Source organism: Sminthopsis crassicaudata, chromosome 4, assembly GCF_048593235.1.
Source record: "Sminthopsis crassicaudata isolate SCR6 chromosome 4, ASM4859323v1, whole genome shotgun sequence".
In the NCBI taxonomy this organism is placed as follows: Eukaryota; Metazoa; Chordata; class Mammalia; order Dasyuromorphia; family Dasyuridae; genus Sminthopsis; species Sminthopsis crassicaudata.
In genome coordinates, this window is record NC_133620.1 from 323,727,557 (window position 1) to 323,753,627 (window position 26,071).

Consider the following 26,071-nt stretch of genomic DNA (forward strand, 5'->3'; position numbering starts at 1 on the left):
TTTAATTAATTGTCTAATTCCCTTACTATCAATGGTCTAAGAACTCCTGAAACTGCTACCTTTGATTGGTTTCCTCCAAGAACTTCTGTTGACTTGCTTAAAAGCATGGCCTGTGCTAGACTGTTGCATTTTCATCCCAGTGACATAGACCTTTTCTGCCAAACTTCTAAGTTGTCTTTTTCCCTGTTCTTTTGTTGAATTTGTTTTAAGGTGTTATTTGAATGTTATTTGGATGGGAATTTGGGAGAGCTCAGGTGAATCTAAACTTTAACTCCAATTATCTGTTGGTTTTTTTCCTCTCTCCCCTTTCTAATCTATTCTTCTGCCTGATGTATTGAATTGCGTTATATTATTTCAGTGATTTCTCCTTACTTTCCATCTAAAGTATAATTATCCTAATATCCAAGGTCCTCCAAAATTTGGCTTTATCCTTCCTTTTTAACTTACTCTATGCTTATAGTTAAAATAAGTTAATCACCTATCTCCTTTCTTGAATAGATTTCCTAAATTCTCTGTAGTTGTGTATGTTATCCTTTGGACCTAGCATAACTTCTTCCTTGTCATCATTTCTGCCCACTGAAATTTCTCCCTTCTTAACTCAAAGAGAGCCTCCTCCTCCATGATGCCTTTTTTGGTCTGTCTAGTCATTCCTCTCTTTTTAGATGATGGTCAGAGATCTCCATTTATTTCTAAATTTCTTGCTTAACTTTATTACTATCCTGTCTATTTGCTTATAAACAAAAAAATTAATAATAATGCAAGGAAAGATGTTTTATTCTCTTATTAGATTGTAAGTGCATATATCATCTTACTTAATCTGCATATCACCAGCCTAGAGCTGTGCTCAAAGTAGGCAATTTCCTTTTTGTTTTATGTTTATTTTGTTTGTTATTTTGGATTTTTCACTTACCATTATATCTCTGCTTTGCTTCTTTGATTTTTCTAATTTTTTTGTATTCAAAGATTTTTATTATAAATTTTTGATTGCCTGCCTCTTTCAGTAAACAGTTTCTTTCTCTTATTTCTATTTTCTTATTTCTATCAACAACATGAGGGCTTTGAGACATTCTCTTGATCTTTGTGTGTGAGCAGATGGCCAACCCTGCTACCTACCCAGACTCAGACTGGGCTTGCTTTTGAATCTGCAAATCCATGATTTAGATATCCTTTTACTGAAATACATAGTTGAATGGCCTTCTATGGTTGGAGTCAAAGAAGAAGCAGTATTTTGGAGGTTATCGGGAAAAGCTTATGCTTTTCTTTGGGAGCCCAGTCATAAATATGTATTGGATGAGTAATAGAATTTCAGAGACTGAAGTGACTTATTTAGTAAGTGACCTTCTACCTTTTGTTTATGGTTGTTGTTGAGTTATTTTTCAGTTGTGGGACTCTTTGTGACCCCATTTGGGGTTTCTTGGCAAAGATAGTGGAGTGATTTGCCATTTCCTTCTCCAGCTCATTTTACAGATGAGAAACTGAGGCAAACAAGATGAAGTAACTTTCCCAGGATCACACAGCTAAGAAGTTCTTGAGGCCAGATTTGAACTCATGAAGATAAGTCTTTCTAATTCCTGGTCTCATACTCTCTCCACTTGCCACCTAACTGCCTTTTGCTTAAAGACCTTCAATTAGAAGAAATATTCTATCTCTTCCAAGGCAACTCATTTCACTTTTGGATGCCTCTTATTATTAGGATTTTCTTCCAAGCCCAATTTACTTCTTGTAAATTCTACTCATTATCCACTCTGAGACCAAACAGAACCAACCTAACCCTTTTTCCCTATGACAATCCTTTGAATTCATGAAGATAGTTATTATGGTACCCTGAGCCTAACCATCTTATTCCTTCAACAGATGCTCACGTGATATAGACTTGAGACCTCTTCACCATTCTACCTTTTTCTAGACACCCATTAGTTCATCTGTATTCTTCCCAGACTATGGTGCCCAGAATGGAACACACTGCCCTTCTATTCTATGGCCATGGCAGAAGACAGGGGGAACATTACCTCTTCATTCCTAAAAGCAACCCTTCTTAATGAAGTCACAGATAATATTACGTCTGTTATTTTTGGTTGCCATAAATTGAACTTGGAGTCCAGACCAATTTCTCTCTAATCAGTGCTCCCCCATCTAATCCTCTAAATGAAAGACTTTGCATTCATTTGAGCTCATTCCATCTTATTAATGTGCAGGCTTGGACCCAGTCATTAAAAATGTTGGGGCAAACTTGTTCTATTTGAGTGAAATTTCTATTAGGATCTAAGTCTAGAGCATAGAAAGTAACTTTCCTAATGACAATCACCTTAATTAACTTTGCTTATAATGCAGTAACAGTCCTCTGTGAAGTGACTAATCATCTTTGAGGCCAGTAACTACCATCTAGTGAGTCTTCAGAAGCAAGAGACAACTGCTTCCTGATCAAAGCATTGATCAACTGTGACTTCAGTGGATACATAATGAAAAATGCTGCCCACCTCCTGACCAGGAGGTAATGGACTCAATATGAAGAATGAGGCACACATTTTTTGATGTGGCCAATATGGGAATTTGCTCAACTGCATTTACTTGATATAAGAGTTTTGTATTTCTTTTTTTTTCCCCAAGTGGAGTGTGAGGGAGGGAAAAATGCTTAATAACTTTAAAAATTAGTTAGTTAAAAAAAATGTAAAGTTGGCAGAGGAGAGTAGGAAGAGGTAACTGCATTATGAGTTGGAAATCAATAGTTTCAGTAGACAAGTTCTTCATGGATTTTACTAACATTTTGACAAAAGAAAAAAGAAGCTACACTGATACATATGAGTGTGAGATGGAGACTATTTTAAATAGTCAATGGTCAAAAAACTCCATTTTGTGTCAGTTAAACAAAAAGTTTGACTTTATATAGTTGTTCAGATTTCAAGAAGGGTTCTAGCATCACTTGAAAATTCTTTGTATCTCTTATCCAAAGAGTGCCTTTGCTTTTATAATATCATTTGTATGTGCCTGGAATGTTTTGTGGTTTTTTTTAATAGGGAAGCAAAAAAAAGTCAGTAGAGATAATAGAATTTAGTGGAAGATGCTTATATTAAAAGACAGAATAACTAGGGATTTTAATTTTATCCCAGCTAACATCTATCCTCAGACAAATAATTTGTCTCTCTTGACATTAAAGTTTCAGGCCTTTTTAAAAATTTGTTTATTTGTCTTGGTCTTGATGAAGTTAAAAGAGACCATAGACATAAACATACTAACATACTTTGGAAGTGATGGTACCATGTAAGACAAGGCATGATTATTGTTTAATTTGTATGAAGTAGGGATAAGGGGCAGAATTAGAATCCATGTCCAATTCTAGTCCTATACCCTAAGAAAAAGACACAACTGTTTTATTAATAAATTTGTACATGTCTAGTCATTTGATACAAAACCAACCCTCCCCTCCAAACAAATAAACAAAAAAAAAATAACTGAATACATCCTCAATGAAGTTCTATATTGAGATAATCTTTTATTTATTTGGATCTAGTGATTAACCAATATCCTCCCTGGTAAACTGGTCACTGACATTTTGGGGAAAAAAACAAACCATGTGAATGTTTATCTGGTCATTACTGGTTTTTTTTCCTAGATGTCAGTTTCTATTTTTCTAACATTCCTTTTCTTTTTCACTATGATGTATGAATGAATGCTTCTTGGCACACAGGCCTGATGTAATATCAGTCAACTTGCTACTTTATGGGGGCTTTAACACCTGCAAAGGCAGATTTCCTGTCGCATGTTGGTGAAGGTTATAAGTTTGAATTTGAATTGCTCTTGCTTATTTCTGTTCAGGTAAAATTTTAGCCATTTGTTGGAAATATCTCATCAGTTCAAATATTTAGAGGTTTTGGGCAACCTAAAATGGTTTAAACAGTTTTATCTACCTCCAAAATACTGTTTGTGTTGCTAAGATAAAATAGATTTTGTTCCTTGTACCATCCAGATATACCAGCTGAAGTTCTCACTTTCCCTCTCTTAAGATATAAATGTCCCTAATTTTTTACATGTTGTATCTTCCATTAGTATGTAAACTCTTTGATGACAGGACTGATTATATGTTTTTTTTTTTCTTTTTATTTTTCTTAGCTAAATAGTAGAATGCATAGAGCACTGGATCTGGATTCATGAAGACCCAAGTGTAAATCTGTCCTCATACTTTAATCACCTGTCAGTTAACCTCTGTTTGATCAGTTGTAAAATGAGGATAATAATAGCATCTACCTTTCACGGTTGTTGTGAGGATCAAATGAAGTGTGAAGCACTTCAGCACAGTGCTTGGTACATAGTATTGTCTTAGTCATTTCTAAATGTGTTTAATTCTTCATGAGCTTCTTGGAGGTTTTCTTGGCAAAGATACTGGAGTGGTTTGTCATTTTCTTCTTCATCTCATTTTACAAATGAGGAAACTGAGGCTAACAGAGTTAAATGACTTGCCCAAGATCACACAGATGGCAAATATCTGAAGCAAGATTTGAACTCAGGAAGATGAGTCTTCCTGAATCAAGGCCTGACACTCTATCATTGTATTACCTTAGATGACAAACATATAATCGGTACCAACAGGTAGCCATAAAAAGGCTTAGTCCCTTCTCCTTTTCTTCCCCATTGTATCTCTGCACTTAGGACTTAGTACATAATAAGTACTTAATAGATGTTCATTAATTAGTAGTAAACAACATTTATGGGCAGCTAGGTGAAACAGTGGATAGAACGGTGGGCTTGGTATCAGAAAAGCTCATCTTTTTTAATTCAAACCTGAACTAAAACATTGATTAATTATGTGACCCTCAGAAAGTCACTTAACCCTGTTCACCTTAGTTTCTCATGTATAAAATAAAAAGTTGGAGCAGGAATTGGTAAACCATTCCAGTACCTTTGTTAAGAAAACCCTAAATTTGGTCAACAAAGAATCAGAAATGACTGAAACAGCTGAAGAACCACTGAAAAAGCCCCACATCTGTAGTTTTAAAAAATAAAATAAATAACAACAACAACAGCATACAGTGTGTCCCAAAAGTCTTGGTGCAATTATAAAAACAAGTGCTTAAAAATGCACAAAGACTTTTGAGACATCCTTTATTAGCTCATTTGAGCTGTACAACAACCTTGTAAGGAAATTACTACAATTATTTGTCTCATTTACAGATGAGGAAACTGAGGCTCGCAGAAGTTACATGACTTGTGCACAGTTAGAAGTTTCTGAGTCAGGATTTGAATCCAGGCGTTTATGACTCCAACTGTTTCTAAATTTGGCAACCTTAAAAATCCATCCTAGAACCAAGTCCCCAAATCCATGGAAAAGTCTCTTACTTATAGTTGCCTTAGGCGGAAGGGTGTGTGTTGAGTATGCAAAACAAATATTCTTTTTTCCAATTTACAAATAGGTAAACTGAGACAGAGAATGCTGAGGCATTGCTATAAGTCAACTGGAAGCTCTGAATAGGATCTCTGTTTCCAACTTTAGCGCCCTAGTTAGTGGGTTCCTGATTTGCTTATTCAAATTAGTCCCTTTTCTCTTGGGCAGAAAAATCATTTTTAAGTCAAATTGTTAGCCAGAGAGCTATTGCAGGGGGATGGAAAATAGAGGTTGCTATCCTTCCCTTATTGTCAGGAATAGCAGAGTTCAATGTCAACTCTCAGAAGCCTATGACCTAGTTGTTTAAATTTTGGCTTAGCACAGAGAGACACATCACTCTTGGACAAAGACAGACCTTAAGCCCAGAAATAGCCTGATTCTTATTTTTAACACTCCGTCTAGCCAGACAAAAGCTGATTCCTGGTTTTTCCCAAAGAACATTCCTCAAATGAAGGATTTAAATGGAAATTTTGAACTCCCAAGTAAGGGAGATCCTCCCTTGTTCCCAGAAATGGGACATCCCTCTGCTTCCATAGTTTTACCCCAATAAAGTTGACTTGGTCAAGAGCCACGCTTATGGATCCATGGTGAATTTCCAGTGAAGGCACAGAGGGATTAACATTTTCACAGAAATTTTATTTTAATCCATACTTCATTTCACCCCAATTGGAAACGCTCCTTGGGGATTATGATGAACATTAGGGCAAAAAGGAGGCCTTCCCTTTAGATTGAATTCCAAATAGCCCACTGTGTACTTTGGCACTATATAGAGGAGGGGTTGACTATTGCTACAAGTAAATCTCTATCCATTGTTCTAGGGACTTCTTTCTGGAGACTTGCACACACAGAGCATTAGAAGAAAAAACTGAAATGATAAAGTAAAAGAGTAAGTTATAAGAATAGAGCATTTTATAAAGGACAACCTGAAACCAGTTTGAGATTGTGTATAAGAACAGTGATGAACCCAAACTAACATCTAGGAGTCACGTGCATTCCCCCAAACTTCCTATCTACAGGCACTGCTTAGAGTGTAAAAAATCAGCTGATGAGGCTCTGGACTCCCATTCTGCAACTAGATTAGAGCAGAGATTTTGTCACCACTCAAAAAGGAGCACAGAAAAATTGTAGCATTCTGTGGGTTTAATGTAGTGATAGGCATTGGGGAGAATGTCACACATCCAGACACCATTCTATATTGTGGGGAGGAGGTAGGATGGAAGAGGGAACAAAGAATAGGGCTGGAATAGATGGTAAAGATGTCTCAGATAAGGGGAAATGTGATCCCTTTGAAAGGAGGACCACTTATTATCGATGGGGATGGGGGTGATGCTGCCACATCCACGTTCCCACTTTTTACCTCTCTTGGCTTTAGCCATTTGGTTTCCAGAGAGAGTGAGAGAGCGTGAGCACCTTGGAGGCTGCTACTTCCTTAGTCCTCATCCCAGGTCATCAGAAAAGGATGAAATCAAGCTAATGCTCAGGCTCAGCATCCATACAAGACTCCCAGGGATTCTGGGGCATGCGGGGCAGGGATATAAGTAGGAGAGCAATGCCACAGATGAAGAGGAGGACGAAGGAGGTGCAGGCACAGGCGAAGGACCAGGAATAGTAGTATTCTATCCAGACGGTCTCCTCGCTGTCTATCATCCGCTTCACTGACTGCCGCATGACTTCCACAGAGACAATGATACAGAGACCTGGAAGGACAAGTGAGATGTCATGCAGAGCTTCCAGTCTGTTCCTCACCAACCTGGGGAATTTTGAGCTGGCAGGGACCTTGGAGGTTGTCTTCCTTTTAAAGATGGGGAAACTGAGTCTCAGAGAGGGAAGATGAGTCACTCAGGATCATACATTAAACCAAGAGGAGGACTTAAACCTGCTTCTGATAACCAGCTAGCTGCCTCATTGGGGAATCTATCAACTCACATGGATTTCATAACCAACCAAGATTACCATATATGTCTGTCCCAACCTGGCTCCCAAATTTCAATTTTATATTACTGATTTCAAAATCTCAAAGTGGAGGTTATACAAGCATCTTAAACTCTATATGTTTAAAACAAAACTCCTAATCTTTTCCCCCAAACCCTCCCATATACTCAACCCATGATCACAACCTCAGTGGCTTATCTGCTTTCTTTTTTACAATAATTCTACTTATCTGATCTGTTAACAAGTCTTGCCCTCTCTACCTTCACAATATCTCTTATATGTATACCTTTTCCCCACTCTCAGAGCTGCCCAGACCCTTATCACCTAAAGACTAAATTATGACAATAGCCTTCTTAATGGGTCTCCTTACTTCAAGTTTCTCCTTTCCTATACTCAGCTGCCAAATTGATCTTCATGAAGTTCAAACCTGGCATGTCTTCCTGACTCTTTCCACTGTAGCATTTAGCTGTCTGCCTGGTATAAAGTCAGTACTTAATAAATGCATGTTGACTGATAGATTATTTGTTACTCCTGAGTAGTGATATATATATATATATATATATATATATATATATATATATATCTATATATATATACATATAAGAATCCAAGTCGAACAAGGTTCTCCCTATCCTGATTTTCTCTCTGCACTAAAATAATAGGATCGTAGTTTTGGAGCTGGGGGAACCTTAAAAGGCATTTAGTTTAAATCCTCTTTTTACTGAGAAAAATGAGGCCCATAGCTGATTTTAGAATTTCTGTCATCCCCACTATTCCACTTAAATTTAAGACACTGGACAGAGATTTCCAGGGGATAAGGCAAGGTCTCTGTCTCTGTACCCCACCCTACCCTGCCCTGAGCCCTACCCAAACATCCTACCTGAAAAAGCATAGAACAGAGCTGCTGGCTTCAGAAGGTAATCCCTCTTTTTCCTGAAGGACAGAAGGATGAAAATGGTACCCATGATAGTGAAACCGATGCTGAAGATGGAGATGGCTGCTGCAGAGATGCTGTATTCTACCAAGATATCAATAAGGGCAGAGAATAGTCAGCTTGTTCTTTTTCAGTGCTATCTCCATGCTATCAAAAGTTTTGTTCCATCTAGTCTGTGCCACCAAACCCAGATGGTAAAATTTGTTTGCTCCCAGAGGATGAGGGGACCTCTCCTGGGTTAGTAGAGTGAGTGGAAGGTGGTTCCTAAACAAGATGGAGAAGTTGGCTGATTCCCTGAATTAGAAGCCACTGATTTTCTTAGAAAAGAGCAACATTAATGAGCACCCAAAGTAAGATACTATTCTATAGTATCTTTAGCTTTAAGGTAACTACGTATTATTTTTGTTTATTTGTTTTGAGATTGGATCTTCTTCATAAGTCACCCAGGCTAAAAAGTGCCCTGATCACTCATAGACTTCATTCCACTGCTGATCAAAATCAAAGCTTTGACCTACTTCATTTCAAACTTGGATCCATTGTCCTCTCCTTCTGCAGACAAGAGACCTCCTGTGGCTTATCATGTTGATGCCAGACTTAGTGGGGACACCCTAAGCTTTAGCCCCACTGTAGCTCAGAACTCTTCAGCTTAAATGATCCTTCTCCCTCAGCCTCCCTCGTATGGGTTACACATATTCTGTAACACTCAGCATTTGCTTTGTAATTGTTGCCCAGTTGTGCCCAACTCTTCATGAGCTCGTTTCGTGGCAAAGACACTGGAATGGTTTGACATTTCCTTTTCCAGCTATCCTGTATCTGTATTTTTACAGATAAGGAAACTGAGGCAAACAAAATTAAGTGGTTTGCTCAGGGTCACACAGGTAGTTTCTTGGTTCAGATTTGAACTCAGGAAGAGGAGTCTTTTTGTCTCCAGGTCTGGCACTTTATCCACTGGTCACCTATTTGCCCACACTCATTCTTAAAGAATATTTTTTTTATTATAAACTACTGCTTCAGGGAACTGAATACAGGAGAGAGACAGAAACAAAGACAGAGACAGACAGAGACACACACACACAGAGATAGAGAGAGACAGAGACAGAGACACAGAGAGAGAGAGAGTGACAGAGAGAGAGAGAGAAACAGATAGTTAGGAAGCCTGACTTATTTAAATTATTCTTTACACAAAATTGTATACACATCTTCTTCCAGACTTTTTTTTTGGGGGGTGGATTATACACACACACACACACACACACACACATATATATATATATATATATATATACATAAACATACATATACACGTGTGTGAGTTCCTTTTAGCAGGCTTAGAATTCAAAGAAATACTCTTTTATCCACAACTTTTTAGGACCTTTTGTCTTTAAGGGACACCTGACAGGGCTTCAGAGAATGAAAGAAGACACTTTGATTGTTCTGACATAAACTATCAGCTGGAAAGTCAGCCCTTTCAGACAAAGGACTTAGCGTTTTTGTCCAATACAGAGTCCATCTGGAAAACATATTCAGACCCATTTTCTCAGCATGGTCTTACCTTTTTGGGTGGTGACTTCAAAGATTTCTGAGCTCTCTCCTGGGTTAAAATGCCTAAAGTATGAACAGGTTCTGTTCTGTAAAGAAGGAAGAGAAGAATTGAGATGCTCTGGGAAGGACTTAGAACTTGAGCAGAAAAATGGGAAATGAAAAAGCAGGCTGGCCTTTATTTGAATATTGTTAGGGAGTCTAAGAAGCTAGGAATTTTCTCCTGTCCCTCAAGAGTAGCTTGTTCTTAAAAACATCTGCATCTTTTACTTGAAAATGATATATGTAATATAATCATTATGAAATATATAAGTATAATTATATATGAAACATCACATACATGCATATATGTACAAAACAGTTATCAGATCCAAATGTTTTAAGAACAATTTATTTACTGAGAGGGGATGATAAGGTATATGTCATATATATACATATATTTGATATGTACATGCATATGTGTATGCATACATTTATGTATATATACATAATTTTATAGTGTTTCAAATATATAATTTTTACATATATTTTTATATACACATATAATTTTAAGTTATTCAAAGTGGTGTACATATACCGTCTCTTAGCTTCCTTCAAGTTCCAGCTAAAATCCCACATTCTATGGGAATCTTTTCTCAGTTCCCCTCAATGCTAGTGCCTTCCCTCTGTGATTATCTTCAATTTATTCTGTATATATTTACTTTGTGCATAGCTGTTTGCACGTTGTCTGGCCCCTTAAAATGTGAACTTCTTGGTAGGGTGAAGGGTAAGTAGGAATGGTATTTTTTCCCTGTATTTGTATCCCCAGTGCTTTGCATGATGCCTAGTACACAGTAGGTGCTTAATATATATTTGATAACTTGATAGTGTTGAGTAAAATATTTGATAATCTTCAGGAAACAAATACTGAATTTGTTGATCATCAGGGCAGAACAAAGTCGGAGTTTAGACTTCCACAAATGACTTGAAAAGCCAAGGTGTAGAGAGCTCAAATGTCTTGTTATAGTACTTATAGTTATGGAGTAGGGCAGAGTCCTTTAAAAATTGTTGAAAATTGGTTGAAAATCCCTCTCCCCTCTCCCTCTTAACTTTTGAGACAAAGTTAAAGTTAGAACAAAGCTCTGATCAGGGAGTGAAGACTCTCAGGGTAGAGCCAAATATGACCATTGACCTAATTTCATACTGTTCTTAACAATTTTGATTTCAAAGGCTATCAGTGGTCACAGTGCATTAATGCCTCTCCATAGTCAAGCTAAAGCCTCGATTGGCTTGATAAGCGTCACTGAAGAGCTATAAACCAGCAGTTTAAAGCTATTTATTCTCAAAGGGTTTCCTGTTCCCCCACATTAAGATTTTGATTGACTAGGGGAAGGGAATAAGCATTTCTGTGAGTGCTTACTATGTGCTAGACATTGTAGTAAGCACTTAACAAATATTATCTCATTTAACTGTCACAATAAACTTTCAAGAAAGTTGCTGCTATTATTCCCATTTTGTAGTTGAAAAAACTGAGGCAAAACAGAGATTAAGTGACTTGGTTTGATCTGGACTCGAAATTTCTTGATCCACTGTACCCCCTAGCTGTTGTAATTGTGGTTGTTTCATTGTTTTGTTATATCAGCCTCATGTCCCTTTTTGGACTTTTCTTGGCAAAGATACTGGAGTGGTTTGCCATCTTTTTTCTCCATCTCATTTTTCAGATGAAGAAACTAAGGCAATCAGAATTAAGTGAATTGCCTAGGATCACACAGCTATTTTTTTCTTTTTATTGTTTTCTTTTTTTCCCTAGTTATATATGCACGTTAACTTTTTAAATACACATTTCTTTATGAACCATGTTGAGAGAGAAAAATAAAAACACAGGAGAGAAAAAATACAGAAAAAAGAAGTGAACATAGCATGTGTTGATTTATCTTCAGTCTCCATAGTTCTTTTCTGGATGCAGATAGCATTTTCTATCCAAAGTCTATTGGAGTGCCTTGGATCACTGAACCACTGAGAAGAATCAAGTCTTTCATGATGGATCATCGCACAATCTTGCTGTTACTGTGTGTAATGTATTTCTGGTTATTTCACTTATTTCACTCAGCATCAGTTCATGTAAATCTTTCCATGACTTCCTAAATTAATAAATTAATAGAATAATAATATTCCATTACCTTCATATACCACAGCTTATTCAGCCATTCCCTAATTGGTGAACATTTTTCATCTTTGCTACCATAAAAAGAGCTACTACAAGCATTTTTGCACATATGGGTCCTTTTCTCTCCTTTCTGATTTCTTTAGGATACAGACCCAGTAGTGCTATGTATGGTATATACAGTATGCTCAGTTTTATAGCCCTTTAGGCATAGTTCCAAATTGCTCTAAATATTAAATAGTTGGATTAGTTCATAACTCTACCAACAATGCATTAGTGTTCTAGTTTTCCCACATCTCATCCAATATTTATCATGATCTGTTCTTGTCATCTTAGCCAATCTGAGAGGTGTAAGGTGGTATCTCAGAGTTGTTTCAATTTGCATTTCTCTAATTTAGTGATATAGAGCATTTTTTTCATATGACCATAAATGACTTTAATTTTGTTATCTGAAAATTGACTGTTCATATTCTTTGACCATTTTTATCAATTGGGAATGACTTGTATTCTTATAAATTTGATACAGTGCTTTATATATTTTAGAAATGAGACCTTTATCAGAAACATTGGCTGTAAAAATTTTTTCCTCAGCTTTGTACTTCCCTTTTAATCTTGTTTCTGTTGGTTTGTTTGTGCAAAATTTAATTTTTGTAATTTAATTTAATGTAATCAAAGTTGTCCAATTTGCATTTCATAATGTTCTCTAGTTCTTTTTTGGTCATAAATTCATCCCTTCTCCAAAGATCTGATAGGTAAATTATCCTTTGTTCTCCTAAAGTGCTTATGATATCACTCTTTATGCTCAAATCATCTACCCATTTTGACCTTATTTTTGTATGGGATATGAGATATAGCTTTATGCAGAGTTTCTGAGATCATACAGTTATTAAATAACTGAAACCATATTTGAACTTGGATCTTCCAGACTTCAGCTCTAGCAGTTTTATCCACTGTGTCACCTAGCTACTCCTATCCAACTAGCTATAGTAGATTGAAAAGCTGCAGGCCATTAATTAATGGTAATTTCAGCTATTAATTTCAAGGATACTAGGTTACTCAGTGTGGTGGGCATTTTGTCATTTTTCCTGATATTTTTCCTTTTCCTTAAAAGGACAGTGCCTTCAAGTGGACCCCCAGACACCTATTCCTCCTCTTAGTTTTATATATATATATATATATATATATATATATATATATATATATATATATATATATATATATATATATATATATATATATATATATATATATATATATACGCACACACACACATATATATAGTGAATACATATATTATATATTATTACATATATAAGTATCCACTTTATACACACACACACACACACACACACACACACACACACACACACAAAGTGAAGAGTTACCTCAATATAGAGTATTTAGCTACTCTACTAATCTTTTATCTCTATGCTTATCTAGCAGTGGAGTTTAACTCTGTGTAGGATAGAAAAAAAAGATAGCTCCTCTTTCAAAACCAGTCCTTTCTCTTTCACTTGGAAGTAGGGTGGGGATGGGCTACCTATTGTTGGAAAAGGAAATCTAGTACCTTGGGTACCAACTAGAAGACCAGACTCAATCTCCAGTTATCTTCTGGTTTCATTTCAAATAAAGGAGGCTTCCTTCTTTGCTGCTTTTATAAAAATATAAGATATGAATCATTAAAATCTCTTTAGTTCATCTTGAACCCTTAGTTGGGAAAAGTCTTATCAAGTAGAGAGAAAAATCTATCTCCAGCTCTCATATTCATCTAAAAGTATTTATGCATATAAAATATATATAAATACACATACATATATTATATGCTTATGTGTACATGCATGTATGACAATATAGAACATCCTATTTATTTCTCTCATATGCTTTAACATCTCTGCCCCTATGCTTTTAACCAATAATATCTTAGAGAAATCAATTTCTGTTAAAACAAATGATAAAATAAAAAGCAAAACAATCTCTTAAAGGAAACAAGTATTGGGAAAATAGTTCATCACTCTCTTGGAAAAACACAAGTATTAGAGGAAATCAAATGTCAGTAAAGTACAGCGTTAACAGTTTTTGTTCTCAGAAATAGGGACAGATATAACTTCTCTGTATGTGTTCCATGTGGTTTCTATATACTTTGGCTACAGTCTCGTTTAAAGTTTTGTCTTCTCTCCCACTGAATACAAAGGCAAGGAAACAGCAGTAGTAACAGCAGTGGTGTGGGCTCACTTCCCTCCTGCCTCCTGTGTTCCTTGGATCTTTTCAACAGCATTACCTTTTCTTTCTCCTTTAGGAATGGGAGAGAACAAGTAGTGGATAAACAATGGATACCAGTCTACAATGTCTTGCTACCACTGCCTCTACCTCTATTTTGATAGACATTGTCTCTAAGAGTTGTGTGACAACTCTATGAAATGGAATCGTCTGTCTGTCTGTCTATCTGTCTGTCTCATCCCCATTCTTCACTTGCAAGAAGAAAGGGGAGAAATATGATCTCCAACCTCCCTTCCTGGCCTAAATTTCATTTAGTCATTGATTTTATGTTTGTGAATTGCTTTCTTCTGCCTGAGGAATGGTGTTAAAGAAATATCATGGTGCAGAGGTCACACTCTACCTACCTACCCACCTATCTACTTATCTCCCACTCCCAAAGCCTATAGGTATGGTAGTGGTAATCCAGTTACTGGTGGAGATCAATGTCCTGAGTCTGCATGAAAGGCAGAGGTGAGAGAAGAGACATGTTTGCTCTCTTAATTCTTTTCATCATTGTTGAGTCATTTCTGGTTTTGAAGGAGAAGATGGTTGATGCTAACCCTATTTCAGGTTGTGGAAGAAAGAAACCCTTCATGACAGTCTCCATCACATTCCCATTCCTAGCTTGCAATTCTAGAGATTTCAGAGAATTTCTTCTTGGATGAGAGTCAGTTCTTTCTTGCTAGACTTGAGTTAGCTTGTGCCCAATGGAAAAATTTACTCTGTATTATGCGGCATATGCTTTCTTTGATTTCCTTTTGTTTGTTTGTTTTATATATTTTTTGCTATTCAACTTGAATAAATGGGTTTCTTTGCTAATAGCCCTGTGTGTTCATTGTGGAACTGGTATTTGGTGGGAAGAGGACATAATGCTAGGCGTCTTTCTCCCTCCTTTAATGAATAACAAATAAAAATTGGCTTGAATCTAAAAACCATATCCTCTAGAAAAACAGTAATTTAAGGAAGCAGATAGATTAAAATTTGACTCTGTTACTCTTCTCTCTGGAGAAGGCAAAGTGGCCAATCTTCTGGTTCCAAACTCTTGGTTCTTCTCCCAGTAGGAGTTAAAATCTCCCTGGAGAAGGATGGGTGGATATTGGGACAAGGGGGAAGTGACTTGCCTGAGGTCTCTCACATTCCCCTCCAATCTTTAAATAATGCTTCAAAACAAATTCTGGAGCATCAGAGCCCACAGAAGGACAGGGTGAAACAATTTTCTACCCCCAAATAATTTAGAAGGTCAGCAATGAGGTAAGAGTAGAATACAGGTTGTGCCAGAGTAGAATGCATCCCTGAAAATTCACAATAGTTTGGGAGTGAGTGAATCATTTTGGATCTGTGAGCCCACAGATGGCAAGTGGGTCAGACAACTAATCAGAAGATTAAAGAGGTCTCTTTGCTGGCACTGGATGCAGGACCCACAGACCCCAATTGCAATCTTGAGTCACAGTCCCATGCTAGTACACTACAGGGAAGTACACACTACTAGCGAAGCAGGAATACTTCTCACAGTCTGAAAACATAAAAGAGTGCTTTTGGTCATGCACAGAACAGAGCATGGGCCAGAAGTTTGGTAAACACATGTTCTTGGATCATATCACCTTGGAAGAACTGAAAGCTTATAGATTTCCAGAACCAGCTGCACAAAAACTCTGAAGTTTGGGACATTGTCTCCTCCTTCCTGGCAGCAGAGCCCAACTTTAATATAAAATTAAAAGTCAAGAATTAGGTCGAAAAAATGAGGAAACAACAAAAAAAGATCCTGACCATAGAAAGTTATTATGGTGATAGGAATGATCAAAACACAAACTCAGAAGAGGAAAACAAAGTCAAAATGGGTACATCCAAAGTTTGGAAAACAAATGTGAATTGATTTCAGGTCCAAAAAGAATTCCTAGAAAAAGTTCAAAAAGGATTTTTAAAAATCAAATAAAAGAGATAAGAGAAAAATTGGGAAAAGACATTATAGTGATGCTAGAAAATAATAAAAATAGAATATACAACTTCATAAAGGAGGCACAAAAAGTACTGAAGAAAATAATATCTTAAGAAACAAAATAGATCAGATGGTAAAAGATACACACACACACACACACACACACACACACACACACACACTCCAATAAAGAGAAGAACACTTTAAAATGCAGAATTGGCCAAATGGAAAAAGATGTACAAAAATTCATTGCAGAAAAGACTCCTTAAAAGGTAAAATTGGCCAAATTTTACAAATTTTGTAAAAGGTACAAAAGCTCACTGAAGAAAATTAGTCTTAAAAATTAGAATTGAACAAGTGGAAGCTAATGACTCTATGAGACATCAAGAAACAATACAGCAAAGTTAAAAGAATAAAAAAATAAGAAATGTCTCATTATAAAAATAACTGATCTGAAAAATAGATCCAGAAGAGATAATTTAAAAATTATTGGACTATATAAAAAGCCATTTTTTTAAAGTGCCTGGACATCAAATTTCAAGATATTATCAAGAAAAACTTCCTTGATATTTTAGAACCAGAAAGTAAAATAGACTGTAATGTTTTTTCATTGGAAAAATAACCAATCTGAAAAATAGATCCAGGAGAGATAATTTAAAAATAATTGAACTACCTGAAAGCCATGATTTAAAGAAAGAAGATGGATTTCATTTCAAGGAATTATCAAGGAAAACTGAGAGAAAGAGAAAGGGGGGGTGAAATAGGGTAAATTATCTCACATAAAAGAAATGCAAAAGAGCTTTTGTAGTAGAGGGAATTATGGGAAGTCAAGGAGAAAGCATAACTCTTATTCTCCTTGCAAAGAAGAAATAACATACACACTTAGCTGGTTATAGAAATCTATCTCCTCTATAGGAAAATAGGAGAAGAAGGGAATAAGAGAAATGGAGTGCTATTAGGAGAAAAGAATTGTGGGAGGTGGTAGTCAAGGGCAAAACACTTTGGAGGAGGGACAAGTGAAAGTAGAGAAAGGATAAATAGGGGAAAATAGGAAGATAATAATAATTGTAATTGGGGCAGCTGGGTGGCGCAGTAGATAGAGCATCGGCCCTGAATTCAGGAGGACCTGAGTTCAAATCTGATCTCAGACACTTAACACTTCCTAGCTGTGTGACCCTGGGCAAGTCACTTAACCCCAATTGCTTCAGGGGAAAAAAAATGAAATGAGAAGAACCAGAAAAATATTGTACATAATAAAAGCAATATTGTATGATGATCGTCTGTGAATGACTTAGCTATTCCCAGCAATACAATCCCAAAAAGACTGATGATCTCCAGAGAAAAAACTGATGGAGTCTGAATACAGATAAAAGCATACTTTTAAAAACTTTATTTTTCTTATTTTTGTTTTTTGGTTTACGTGTTAACAAAATGATGTATATGGAAATGTTTTGCATGATTGCACATATACAATCAATATCAAATTGTTTGCCTTCTCAACAGAGGGGGGAGGGACAAAAAGAAGGATGGAAAGAATCTGGAACTCAAAATTAAAAAAAAAAACAAATCTTAAAAATGTTATACATTTAATTGGCAAAAAGATAAAGTATTGATTTTTTTAAATGAAGAGGCTAAAAATGCCTGTTTTGACTTCTTTCAACTTATACAATGATACCTTCATGTTACATGTGGAAGAACAATTCTCATTATATATGCATATATATTCATATCAGTTTCCATTCTCCTATAAGTATAGCAAAAAAACCAGATATTAATATGTAAGCATTCAACCATGTAAAAATTGTCTCAAATTATCTCAAAGAAATTGATCTAACCTTTAGAAAACTCACTAGAAAATTGACTATCCAATTATAGACAAAAAGAAAAGAAAAAAAATACTAGTTTTTCTCTAGTGGGTCTCCAAAATTGTGGGATAACCAAGAAGAGTCCTAGATTGAGAATACTTCCAATGAGTCCCTGAAAACATGTAAGGACTCCAAATACATCCTGGATGAAGTCCCTACAATACAACATATCCTTTTATATGCTTCCTCTAACTTTCACTCAAATTCACAGATTGGATCTTTAGAGTTACTTTGAGGCAAGAGGTGACATGAAAGAACTCTTTTCATGAAAGACCACTATCTTTAGTTTAACTTTTTTAGTCCTATCTGATCAAGCCTTTGCTAAACCCCAAACTTAGATTACTTCCACCATCTCTTGCCTTCACTTCTATTTACATGCTGCTAAATGGAACTGAAGAAATAAAGGAAGTTGTGGTGACTATATCCACTATACATATGTGTTACAGAATCTTAGCTTGGTCCTTCTACAACAAAGTAGTCCAATATATATTCTTAAGGGATTTGTTTTTCCACTCATGAAAGCGGCTACTTTGAAACTTTTCACACCTAAAGAAGGATAGTACCCTCTCCTCTAATGCTTTCAGTTGAAGACCCCAACTCAAGATTTCTAACTGAAAAAACTGAGGTCATTTGATAACTTCTTTTACTTTTTTCCTCTTCTTCTAACCTCATCTCATATCACCCAGATGTCTTCTCATATCATGTCCTGTTTTACACTTGTGTCCCATGAAGAGAGGGCACTTCATCCATCCAAGGAAAGCTGTTCTACATACAGACTTGATCCCATCTTTCCCATATTCTCTAGATTGTTCCCCTTTATCAATTCTACTCTCTACTCTTTCCAACTGGCTGCTTCCCTGACACCTGATGCTGATTCTCATCACTTCATTCCTAGAGTATTACAATAGCATTTTAATTGGAATCCCTACTTCAAGTCTTTCCTCATTCCCATTTGTTCTCTACTCAGCTACCAAAATGGTTTTCCTTGGCAAAATTCCCTTTCTCTAGTGAGTTCCAGTGGTTCTTCATTGCTTCTAGGATCAAAATTATCTGTTTATTTTAGACTCTTTTTTTTTTTTTTTCTTTTTGCTAAGGCAATTGGGGTTAAGTGACTTGCCCAGGGTCACACAGCTAGGAAGTGTTAAGTGTCTGAGGTCAGATTTGAACTCAGATCCTCCTGAATTCAGGGCTAGTGCTCTATCCCACTGTGCCCCTATTTTAGATTCTTTTACAAACTAATCCCTTCCTGCATTTTTTGTCTTGCATTTTGTTTCCTTTCACAGACTCTGAAATCTAGAATCAATTGTTCTTCCTCAAAATGTTCTGTCTCCCATTTTAGGGTCCTTTGCATTGACCTGCACTGCCGCCATGACTGGAACATGTTCTTTCTTTGCTCCTACCTACTGGTCTTCTTTACTTCATTCACAGCTCTCCTGAAATCCCACATTTTGTTGTAGGTACTGCTGGGCCCTCTGAGCTTACTTTCCACTTCCACTCTGCTCATCTTGTATATGCATCGTTATTTGAATGTCTGTCTTATTAGAATCTGGGATCCTTAAGATCAGGGACCCCATTTTTCCCTTTTTTTGTATTTCCCATATCTGGCACATTGTAAGTGCTTAATTAATATTCGTTGATTGAGGATTTAAAAGAACATTCTAGATTTGGCAATGTCTTGGAGCTATGATTTTATCATGGAATTGAATAAGCAAATAAATGCTGGTTCCTGGGATGGTGATTGATAGAATGCTGGCTATCAAAAGCGTTATTTTATTTTAAAGAATTACACTGCAAATTATATAAAGCAAGTTGAGAATTCTGCTTTAGGGAGAGACAAAGATGTTAGCTTACATCCTAGCTCCATACCAGGGTCTCATGCCTTTTCATGGCACAGAGGTGATGTGGAGTTTGTAGGACTATACCAGTAGAGCACTGGCCTGGTGAAGGATAACATGTTGATTGTCCAAAAACTAGATTAAATGATTGCAGAGACACTTACCACCAGAGGGTTGGTCATGAAATATTGGACATAGCTACCTAAAACAGGGATGACCACTAAGGTTTGGAAGAGGGTGATGTGCTTTGATGGAAGGAAAATTTAACCTAGTGAAACCATAGTTCTTCAGGATACCAAAGTGTTCAACCTCTATGGTTAAACTACTGTTAATGGCCTCAGATAAACCCCCATGATGTCAGACTACTAGGAATTCTTTTTTAATTTTTTTCAATTAATGTGTTTACTTTTCCCCCCTTTTTCTTGTTTTGTTTCCCTTCGTGTTTTTCCCTTTTGCTTTTTCTTTCCCAACATATAATAAAGAAATGTGTATAAAAAAGAATGTCATGTATAACCAGAAAAAAAACAATTAAAAAAAGTAAAAATAAAATATATTCATTTTTCTCTTCCCCCACACTCATGACATTCCTTGTGAAGGAAAAAAAGGCAAACAAAACTCCTGTAACAAATAATCATAGTAAAGCAGTTCCCTCATTGGCCCTGCCAAAAATGTAGGTCTTATTTTACATCATAAGTCCATCATCTCTTGATTCAGGCCAGATCTAATGATCTTGTGATGAAGAGAACCATCTACACCCAGAGAGAGAATTGTGGGGACTGAGTATGGATCACAACATAGTGTTTTCACACTTTTTGTTATTATTTGCTTGCATTTTATTTTCTTTCTCATTTTTTCCCTTTTTATTTGATTTTTCTAGTGTAGCAAGATAATTGTATAAATATGCATATATATTGGATTTAACATATATTTTACCATGTTTAACATATATTGGATTACTTGCCATCTAGGGGCAGGGTTGGGGGGGGAAGGAGAGGGAAAATTGGAGCACAAGGTTTTGCAAGGGTCAATGTTGAAAAATTATCCATACATGAGTTTTGAAAATAAAAAGCTATAATAAAAAATTAAGTCCATCATCTCTTCCAGGATGTTGGAGGCATGGTTCACAATGGGAAAAGCTGCTAGGACTCTGAGCAAATTCCTCTAGCTGAAAATATTTCTTCCCTCCTCTAATTTTCAGAGAACATTTTATCTGCACTTCTATTTGCCCCCATCATACCATACCTTGTATTTATCTAACTTGTATTATGCTTATTTGTATATACCCAGTATCTAAAATCTAAACCTCTTGGAGGCAAGGATTGTGCCATTTAAAAAATTGGGGTGATACTTGGCACAATGTCTTGTACATAGGAGGAACTTAGTAAATAATTTGTAGAGTTAAATTTAATTGAAATGTTTCCCTACTCTATCAACAAGTCAGAGATAGTGCAAGCTCCTGGGTCCATACTTATAAATTCACTCAGAAAGTTTTATCTACACCAGCCATTGGCTCCTTAAGAACTAGGCTTACATTTGCCCCTGGAAGTTTTGGTTTTGTCAGTATTGTGTTCCAAGATAATCCCTTCCAATTAATCATGATTGATGACAGGAGACACTAAGAAGGACGTGAATGAACAGAGGAGAAACATTAATTAAATACTTGTGCCAAGCTCTGGAGCTACAAATAAAGACAATTCCTGCTCTCACTTATACAACACAGAGAGTAACCGTATTTCCATTTGGAGTAGGTGGAATTGATCTTTCCGGGTAAAAGGTATTGAAAAATTGCTTATTTCCCTACATCTACTGAACTTTTTAATCAGGAAGAAACACATAAGCACATTTTCATCAGAGGTTGAGGAATGGTGGTAAGAAAATATGTATGTTTGAGAAGGGAATGCCCGATCAGGGGGAATGTGAATTGCTCTTATCTGTATTCTTATTGTCATTTGTAGAATATTTATGCTTTTTTTTTTTTTTTAAAGGCCTTGAGAAAACTGAGGAAATTTCCAACTTCTCAGGCTTAAGAATTCCATGTTTGGAACAAGTCTTGAGAAGTTAATTTCATCTTCCCCTCCCTTTTTTCCCCCTCTGCCACTCAGGTAGGATCTCTTTGAAATCCCATTCTGAAATCTTGTCCTCCCCATTAGGAAAACCTGTTCAGGTCCAGTTAAAGGAAGGATATTTCTGGATTTCAAAGGCAAGCCACAAGTGGATGATGCTATTTGCTGATGATCTAGGGCTGCTCGCATTTGGCATTGGAGAAATTCAGGGAGGTGGCTCAAGATAAGAAGGATAGGAAGCTGAAACTGAAATAGAGCATTTTTCCAAAAGAAAAGAGAAACTGGGTAACTAGGTGGAGTCCTGCTGAGGTTATTGATGAGTATAGGCTTTGCCAGGGACTGGTACTTAGGTTGAATGGAGGAAAAAATGGAGCAGGTGCTCAATGCCGCTGGCAGAATCAGTGCTAAGCTTTGACCAAGTTGGGAGGAGAGGTTCCAGAAATATAGTCCAGCTACATGGACTATATTCAAGGCACGGCTCCTGGGATAGGTCATATTCCACTGCCCTGTGGCTCAGCTCTCTAAGTACTTTTGTGTCTTCCTTGTCTGGACCATTCCCTTACTGGAAAAAAAAATCATTGGACCTTAAAAGGCAGGTTTCCCAGGGTATGGTAGATAAAAACCAAACCTTTTCTGCCTAGACTTAGTCCTCTGGAGAAGCTGCCCTGCCTGTTCATCCCCAGCCCAAGGGAGTTGGTAAAGTGAGTGATATGTTTATGGGGCCACATTTAGCAGGCAACCAAGGAGACCTGGGCATCTCTGCTATGTGACACCCACATACCCAGATGCTAGTGTCCATCAAGATTCCTCCTCGTGCCCCTGCACTATTCCTCCCGAGAGTCTGTTTTCCTGTAAAATTCCTGACCCTTAAATGTTTTCAATAGAATCAGATAAGGCAGCCATTTCTTGAAGGTTGGAGTGGAGATGAGAGGATAATGTTTGACTTTTAATTCCGAAAGTGGTGCTTTAAGAAAGCCTGGGTGTTCTATATTGACATCTTATATGGGTCTAAAGTTCTGTCTCTAGAACTTATTCCCAAACCGATGATCAATTTGTGAAACTAGATGTTGATCTTGTGCAGTCTCGGGAATGAAGATGCACCTAAAGCCACATTGGGTGTTTTGGAGGTAAATGGCAGAAGGCAGAATCTTTGAATCTTAGAAGTAGAAGGGACCTTTAGAGGTCATTTAGTACCACCCCTCATTTCGCAGTGGAGACAACTGAGACCCAGAGGGATTTAGCGATTTGTTCAAAGTTATTCAGGTGCTAGGTAAGCAGGAGTGGGGTTTGAATCCAGGTATTCAGATTTCAAATCCAGTCATATTTCTTGCCTCCCATCCTTCTGGAGTTATATCATGCAGTTCTTTGGTCATTTAACCTCTGCCTCAGTTCCTCCAATTGTAAAGTGGCACTAATAATAGCATCAAGCCTCCTCCTCACCCTTCCACCCCAGGAATGTTATGAGGATTAAATGAGATATTTGTAAAACACAACACCGTGCCTGACACATACTAGGTTCTTAATAAATACTTATTTCCTTAATTTGTGATTTTTGGTAGTAGGACATATACTTGAGTGTTATAAATTTAAAAACTAACAACTTGTTGAGTTTAAAACCCACGGTATCTTTAATTTCTTTTAGCTCTCATCTTCTATTGTTTTGTGATTCTAAAGGAAGAGTTCTTAACCTGGGATCCATGAACTTTTTTAAAAAAATATTTTGCTATCTTTTGTTTTTTGACCAATTTCCTTAATTAGTTTTAATGCAAAAAAAATTAAATAAAACATTAGCAAAGGTATTGCAGTAATATATCACAAGGATCATACTTTATGATAATGTGGAATTTATATAAAATTTTGCTATCTTTTAATATAATTGGTATCTTTTGTAATATATGTATTTTATTTTATGAATTTAATAAACCTTCCAAGAAAGGGGCTATAGATTACCAAAAGAGATTTATGACACAAAGAAAAACTAAGAACCCCTGGTTGAAGATCTAGCATAGTGTTTCAGATGCAAAGCCTCTGAGAAGCATGGAAAATCCTTGTTCTTTGCTCTTTTGGCTAGTCCTTTATCCTGCCTATCTCTCCTTTTCTTCTGGGCTAATAACCTCTGCCTTAGGAAGGCAAAAATAACTAAAGACAAATGTATTATATGTACTCCCTAAACATGGACGGCAACACCATCATCACAAACAGTGGCAATTCAAGATCTTGGAGACTGGAATAGAGAAGCGGTTGTCTAGAGGGCTGGGAAGCCCAGACACATTGACACATCACCTGTTCTTTTCCGCATGCAACTTTTTGGAGAGACAGAGTTGGAGGTGGGAAAGAAAACAAGGAAACAGGCACATTACCCCCCGGCAGGTTGATGGGTCCGCAACTCTTGTCATTGGTGTTGCTCATGTAGATCCGTTTGGTGCAGAGCCTCCAGAGACCGAAGTGGGCTACCTCGCAGGTGGCATTGTAGTGCTCCACCTTGGGGCTCAGAACTGCCCAGTAATCTGTCACCACTGCGGCCATCAACAAGCAGACGCCCACCAGGATGAAGCAGAGAATCAACCGGACTTTCAATGCCTTGACCTCAGTCATGATCACCAAAAATGGGGTCCAGCAAGCTGAAAATTCAGGGGAGCTCTTTCCCTCCTGTTCAAATGGCTTAGAGCTGGCTGAGAGGGTGGCAGCTGGCCCGGGCCAGGGTGTGGGGTGTAGGACTGGTGCCTTACTGAGTCTAAGCACTTTGAAATGTCAGTCTCAAGGAGCAAAAGCAGACCAGCCGGGAGGCTGGAGCATTTAGGCAACTGGGAGGCAAGCACAGCTGCTAAGTCCTGTCAGGGGCAGTGAGAAAGGCTTCTATTAATGCACCCATCGAGTAAATTCAGGGTAGGCTGCTGCTCAGGTTACAGCATCGTGCTTCCCAAGTTGGATCTGGAAGTCCCCGTGGCTCCCTGAGGGGAGAAAGCAGTGACTGAGCAGTGAACCCCACCCCTTCTCACCAGGCAGCCTCAAGGCACAGTCATTACCGAATAGCTGAGTGGGGTGGGGAAGGAAAGTCTTCTCAAATATTGTGTGTGAGTTAGGGAGGGATGTCAGATGGTTACTTGAGAGTCTGACTGCTAAGAAGTGGGGGAGGAAGATGATATTTGACTGAGGATGGTGGATTAAACAACTTACCCAGATGGAGCGAGGGAAGAGATGGTCTTTTTGGATTCTAAGCGTGTCTCATTGCTCTGTCCCTCTGTCACTGGGGTGAGAGGTGGTGCAGAGACATGAGAAAGAGTCACCTCATCCTGCAGAAGTGTGGAAGCAAGACAGCTTCAGAATTCTGCCTGAAGTTGTCGGGGTCTTTGGAACGAGCCAAAAGCTAGCACGCTCCTGCTTTATGGCGCATTTGGGGCCAAAATGAGGCACTTGTAACACTGAACTGCTAACAAAACCTAATCACGGTAAGGATATGCACCAGGAAAGCAGTAGCATTTAACTTTTATAGACCCGCCTTTTCTATATGGAAACCCGTCTGGTTGGCAGGGGACAGTTTGGCATTTCCCATGGTCTTCAGACATTCATCAACTCCAAGAACTTGTGCCTTTAGATGAAACTACATCAAAGCGGGCGCCAATAAGGTCCACAGGACAGCTTTGTTGCCTTTTAGGGAAAATTGGTCTCTGTTTCAGGAAAAAGAGGAAGCTCAAGTTGTCACTCCTTCTCTCTTCTTCCCTCTCATCTTCTCCACCCCCCCCATCCTCTACTTTCTCCTCTTCTCTCCCCCTCTCTCTATCTCTTCCTTTTCCTTCTCCTTCCTTGTCCCTCCTCCTCCTCCTCCTCCTCCTCCTCCTCGTCCTCCTCGTCCTCCTCCTCCTCCTCCTCTTCCTCCTCTTCCTTCTCCTCTTCCTCCTCCTCCTCTTCCTCTTCCTCCTCTTAGCACTTTACAACTACAATTCATTTGAATGTCACAACAATCCTGACAGGTGAGTGCTATTATTTGTACCCATTTCGCAGAGATGGGGGAGCTCTGGTAGACAGAGGTGCACAGCTAGAAGGTGTTAGTGGATAAATTTGAATCCAGGACTTCCTCATTGAGTTCATGGTATATTAACTGCACTACCTAGCTGTAGAGCTGTAATGGGAATTTTGCACTTGGGACAAAGTGAGCAGGTACAGGGGACGGGGGAGAAGTGCATCCTGGGG

At 37.6% G+C, this 26,071-nt stretch overlaps 1 protein-coding gene across 1 annotated transcript; it reads right to left on the minus strand.

Moving 5' to 3' along the window:
* Positions 1–5,992: 5,992 nt before the first annotated feature.
* CACNG1 (calcium voltage-gated channel auxiliary subunit gamma 1) lies at positions 5,993–25,645 on the minus strand. Its single transcript, XM_074260569.1, has 5 exons — positions 24,241–25,645; positions 14,031–14,034; positions 9,796–9,866; positions 8,190–8,327; positions 5,993–7,074 (listed from the first exon to the last, which is right to left on the minus strand). The coding sequence occupies exons 1-5, from the start codon at positions 24,473–24,475 to the stop codon at positions 6,848–6,850; spliced, it is 675 nt and encodes a 224-aa protein (XP_074116670.1). The 5' UTR covers positions 24,476–25,645; the 3' UTR covers positions 5,993–6,847.
* Positions 25,646–26,071: the final 426 nt, after the last annotated feature.